At 39.5% G+C, this 5,992-nt stretch overlaps 1 protein-coding gene across 1 annotated transcript; it reads right to left on the bottom strand.

Moving 5' to 3' along the window:
• Positions 1 to 364: 364 nt before the first annotated feature.
• Positions 365 to 5,942, bottom strand: LOC310733282 (uncharacterized protein). Its single transcript, XM_083554409.1, is given in 13 exon segments — positions 365 to 747; positions 749 to 794; positions 939 to 1,074; positions 3,510 to 3,585; positions 3,725 to 3,820; positions 4,157 to 4,298; positions 4,301 to 4,344; positions 4,436 to 4,577; positions 4,736 to 4,873; positions 5,266 to 5,327; positions 5,403 to 5,498; positions 5,588 to 5,689; positions 5,812 to 5,942. Coding segments are annotated over 12 exon segments (1,254 nt in total). The 5' UTR covers positions 5,686 to 5,689; positions 5,812 to 5,942; the 3' UTR covers positions 365 to 569.
• Between the last annotated feature and the right edge of the window lie 50 nt (positions 5,943 to 5,992).

The following is a 5,992-nucleotide window of genomic DNA, read 5'->3' as shown; positions in this document are numbered from 1 at the left end:
TTTCTGTAATTGGTTGTATATTTTGTCTTGTGTATGTTCTATCATTACAGGGTAAACAAATGGGCCTGTGCACTGTATACACAGATACATTAACCATTTCATTTTAACAGGATTTGTTCTATATGCTAACTGCTCACTTTAATCAGGAACATCTTAATACATTAATCATTCATTTTATTAGGAGCACCTCAAGGAATGCATCCCTCTGTAATAGTTGGCAAATCGTTGTGGTGTAAGTGGAATAACACAACAGACTGTGTTGTAGCAAAGTAATGCACTTTCAGGAAGAAATGTGATTTGAAGTATGCATTTTTTAAAACCTTTGATTCTTTTTCTTTTGCACCTTTAAATTTTCTTTATTCAATTTTTATTTTTGTGTTATGAATGGTTTCAACAATTAATACCGGACCATGTCTAAACTGTATATCACAGATTATATTGTTTCACCAGCAGATGCAGCTAAAGATACCTTCAAGGCCTTGAACTTGCTAGCATGTGAAGACTTTTTAAAACCCAAATATACCATCTATGCATTTAAACGTATCATAATTCAGTGACTGTTCTAAGCATCACTGAAACTCGTACTCCTCAATTAAACCGGAAATTGTATTTAATGCCTGCTGAAAATCTTCCATCCCTATTCCATAACGCTCGTACCAGTGTAGATAAGCTCGTGCACTTAACATCTCTGTGGCACGTTGAACTACATGGCCTAATAACCTCGTGACACTGCTGTGGTTGGAACATAGTGAGTGTACGGGTGGACAAGGACACATGAGCCTCATTTCGGGGATCTGGAAAATAAGAAAAATAAGTTACACGTCTTGAGTATGCCTTTGTGTCCTTTAATACAATACAAAAGCATTTTTACACAATTGCTAACACTAAAATTGTGACAAATGACTGTTTTTTGCCAAACCAAGCACATGATAGCTCACCAGTCCAGTGGTCAACAGGAAAAGGATTCCATGGGACACATCTATGTCCTTGCTGTAACTTCTGCAAGACATTTGAAAGGATAAAAGTGTTGTCCTGGTTGCCACGTGCAACTGCCAGCACAGCACGACTAGAATACTGCACTCAGCAATAAGGAATAACCCACGCACAAAAATAATGAGACTTAGTTTCGCAAGTAACCCTATACCGGGAACAAGAACAGGAATTTCAACTCTAGTACTGGGTGTGAAATAGGGGTGTAGGCTAATATTGGGTAGGAGGTAAACAAATTAGTACTGTTTTCACTTGATGTGTTTGCAGAATTAGCAGTTACACCACAGTATCACTGAGCCCAGTCACTGCTGCAGGATCAGTCACAATAACAGCCATAATAAATATGTATGGACTTGTGTATATGTATAAATATGTACTATATAATATATCAAACTATAATGGTTATATTTCTTTAGATAAATTATTGATTACACAATTTGGGACTCTAATTGTATTCTATTTGATTTACTGATGCATGCAACAAAAGCAAAGCAAAGCACAGCATAAACCACATAACTTCTTATGAAATTAGCTAACTGTAGCATTTTCCTAATCCTGTATAGCTTTAGAAATGAATGTGAAACAAATAACTTTCTTTTCGGCTTCTCCCGTTAGGGGTCGCCACAGCGGATCCTCCGCACGTTTGATTTGGCACATGTTTTACGCTGGATGCCCTTCCTAACGCAACCCTCCCCAATTTATCCGGGCTTGGGACCGGCACTAAGAGTGGCTGGGGATGGTTCCCTGACCGGGAATCGAACCCGGGTCGCAGCGGTGAGAGCGCTGCATCTTAACCACTAGACCATCAGGGGACCAAATGAATGTGAAACAAATAAAATGTACAAATAAAAAATAAAAATGTAAATAATAAAATGTATTTTTTAGCTGACTCAATAACAGAAAGATGTGTATACACAATAACACCAGTTTTCAGTGGTTAACACTTTGACGGTCTGTGAATAATCTTCAGTACTCTCAGACAATTTCGAAGGCCCTAAATACTTGTTTTACTTCAATCTTGATATAAGCGTTGTGATTTCACCAAACGTGCAAACGATCCCGATTTACCTGCAGTGGGGGAAATTATTTGAGTCCCCTGCTGATTTTGTACATTTACCCCCTACAAAATAAAACAAACAGTCAAGAATATTTATGGTAGGTTTATTTAAAAAAAATATATAGTAGGAAAAAAAAATTATATATAAATTAATTTGTATTTGATCGAGTGAAATAAGTATTTGATCCCCTACCAACCAGCAAGAATTCTGACCACCACACACCCAAATTAGTCCTGTACCTTTAAGAAAGAACTCCTTATATCCACTTACCCCTACCCCTTTCATTCAAACCTCTCCACCACTATTGGAACAACCAAAGAGCTGTCAGGGACAAGATTGTAGACTTGCACAAGGCTGGAATGGGCTACAAGACCATCAGCATGAAGCTTGGTGAGAAAGAGACCACTGTTATCACTATAATTTGAGAATGGAAAAAATACAAGATAAGTCAAATCGCCCTCGCTCTGGAGCTCCATGCAAAATCTCACCAAATTAATGGCTGGGAGAATGTGATGTAGACAGATGAGACCAAAATTGAGCTTTTTGGCATCAACTCGACTCGCAGTGTTTGGAGGCAGAGAAATGCTGAATATGACCCCAATAACACCATCACCACTGTCAAACATGGAGGAGGAAACATTCTGCTTTGGGGCTGTTTCTCTGCTACGGGTACAGGAAGACTTCACCACATGAACGGGTCCATGCACTGTAGAATCTTGGATGAGAACCTCCTGGCCTGGACGTGTCTTCCAGCATGACAATAAACAAAAACATAAGGTCAAGACAACAATCTGATGGTCTTGTAGCTCATTCCAGCCTTGTGCAGGTCTATAATCTTGTCCCTGATGTCTTTTGACAGCTCTTTTTTCGTTCCCACGGTGGTGTAGAGGTTTGAATTGAAGAGGTTGATGCTGGAACTGGTGTAAGGTCCCCTGGTGGTCTAGTGGTTAAGATGCAGCGCTCCCACCGCTGCGACCCGGGTTCGATTCCCGGTCAGGGAACCATCCCCAGCCACTCTTAGTGCCGGTCCCAAGCCCGGATAAATTGGGGAGGGTTGCGTTAGGAAGGGCATCCAGCGTAAAACATGTGCCAAATCAAACGTGCGGAGGATCCGCTGTGGCGACCCCTAACGGGAGAAGCCGAAAAGAAAGTTTTTTAGATGCTGGAACTGGTGTCTTTTATAGATATAACGAGTACTTTCCTAAAGGTACAGGACTAATTTGGCTCTGTGGGAGTCAGAATTCTTGCTGGTTGGTACAGGATCAAATACTTATTTAACTCTATCAAATACAAATTAATTTATAACCTGATATTTTTTGGATATTCTGTCTCTCTCTCTCTCTTAAAATAAACCTACCATAAAAATTCTAGACAGTTCATTTCTTTGTAAGGGGTAAACTCAAAAAATCAGCAGGGGATCAAATAATGATTTCCCCCAATGTAATGCCTATTAAAGGATACAGGTTTTCCATCTGAGGTAAACTGAGGTAGATTCCGAAGTGTTTCACTGACTAACGTGTCCCAGTGTGTTGTTTCACTAGAGAGAGTCATAAGGAGATACAAGCAATGTTATTAGCAATGTACAAACTTCATTAATACACAAGTAAAATATCCAATGACACAAAAATCTCAAAATATTCAAACAGAATTAGCCTTCTGAACTATCCACAATTTACCTTGCAGAAGCTTGGGCAGTGTAGAGTAGTTTGGCTGTAGGAACAGGACATACAGACCTCACCAACTCCCATGGTTCTATTCCCAAACCTTGTTCACTTTTAAAAACAAAACAAACAAAAAAACAGAAGTTTGTGGAGACCTAACCATCACACCCATATGCACAATCCCAAACCATCACACCCATATGCACAATCCCAAACCATCACACCCATATGCACAATCCCAAACCATCACACCCATATGCACAATCCCAAACCATCACACCCACATGCACAATCCCAAACCAAATGGATTATTAATGGTACTATAAACAATTAAAAATGTACTAAATTGAAAGAAAGGATCGGATCTTAGGCCTTAATAAGGTCAGATAAAAACAGTTATAATTAGTTATGCTCAATAGCACGATTTTTCCACAGAATCACATTTACCTGCCTGTAGTCAAAGACCTCAGTGACATCAAGAGTCCGGCCATGCACGAGGTTATGTGTGCATTCATTGCTGAAAGTGTGCTTTGTGGAAAACCACAGGAGACAGCGCCGAACCCTGCATGTGATTTCTGTTGAAAGCCTGACTTAATACATGGTCATTATGAAACAGAAGTATGCCGTCGGTTGACCTGCAAGTTATGGAAAACGTAATTACGCAAAACTGAAAAAATAAAATTCGATTTTTAGAGAGCAGATCGTTGAAATTAAGATTTGTAAGACCTGTGTAGTGCTGCTAGACTCAATAAAGTGTTGTAGTGCTGGAGCGGGCTCTCTCCACTTTGATGAGGGACCACGGACACGGTCAGGATATGACCCACAGGAAACTCCTCACGAATATCCTCACACAGTCGTGAACCAAAACCTGCCAGTCCGTACCGGTGAAAATAATATATACTTTCTATTTTGAGCAAATCAATCGATTTCATTCGTCTTCTCTATCGAATAAATGTCTTTTCCACACTAAAGAGTGTAATTAGATATGAAGTGATTATAGATTAACTGCAGGGCCACGCTGCTCACCGAACCCTGTGCCTCCACTCAGACTGTGCAGGAGCACAGTTCCACCGTAGTAATCTTGTCTCTCTGCCTCTCGACGCACTGACTCCATTGTTTGCTGGAGTAAAGCATTCTCAGTTTCACCTCGTCCTCCATGGTAACTTGTTTAATACATCGACAGCTCAGGTCACTTTGTTTTTTGAGAAACACAACAAAAAAAAATTCACCATAATTAAAGTACACATGCCTATTTTTAATATGGCCATGCGTCAGATCACATATTATAATAGTTTATTGTTATCGTCATTAAAAACTTTGCAAAATTACGTTTTTATTGTCTTTATCTGGTGTAAATGCTGAATTTTTTTTTGTCATTTTAAACTGTTACGTTTGTCAGGACAAAACTTAAAATAAATCTGCCCCTTCTAAATAATCGTGCTTTATTCCTTTAATATAGTATAATTAGGCGTATATAACATATGTTCATTATATGTACCATGAACTATAAAAAGTGTATCTGCATTGTTAAGGACTGAGCAGCACTCTGGACTGACCATAGGCCCAGTTTCCTCCACGTCCACCTTTTCCCTCTATAATGTTGGATGGATGGATCACTCTGGAGGACAGAAATACTGAAATTCTTCCAATAACATTAAAGAAAATGTTTTTTGTCTTTGTGATGATTATTTACTTCTTTTTGACAAACTTGTAAGCTTTTCTGAGGACTTTGGGCTCAGTGTCAACACACACTGCTGCTAGTTCACCATTCCTGAAACTAAAAGGACATCTATAAAAAAAAAAAAAAAAAAAAAAGGACCATATCGTCTTTAAAAGTGCCATTAAACGATATGTTTTGTTTGTAATTGAGGTAGTTACCTTTTCTTGTGCTGTTTTGACTTTTGTGTGATGAGCTTCCACCAGTCCAGGCCAAGCTGATTCCCACACTGGCCAACTTGCAGCACTACAGCAGACATACTTCTGACCAGGCGTTAGGAAGTTATACAGCATTATAACACGCCTAATCAATGACAAATGTGTGTTGAACTAAATCAATAACAAAACAGCTACATATCTGAATAATGTAGAGAGTCTGTATGTACCTTAAACGGTGCTAGCTGTCGCAGCTAACCAAATCCGTGTTTCATTTCATTCCGTGTAACAAACCCACGACCAGTCGGCGGTTCGAACCCGATCCAGGGCCTGCTGTGACTGCTTATAACCGCCTTTTAAGCGCTCGACTTGAAGTGTGCTGATCAGTGTGATGGTGTTCTCTGTGAATGC

Source organism: Silurus aristotelis, assembly GCF_946808225.1.
Source record: "Silurus aristotelis genome assembly, chromosome: 1".
NCBI classification, from domain to species: domain Eukaryota; kingdom Metazoa; phylum Chordata; class Actinopteri; order Siluriformes; family Siluridae; genus Silurus; species Silurus aristotelis.
The sequence above is the reverse complement of the archived record's forward strand: the minus strand, read 5'-3'. Positions and strand labels throughout refer to the sequence as shown.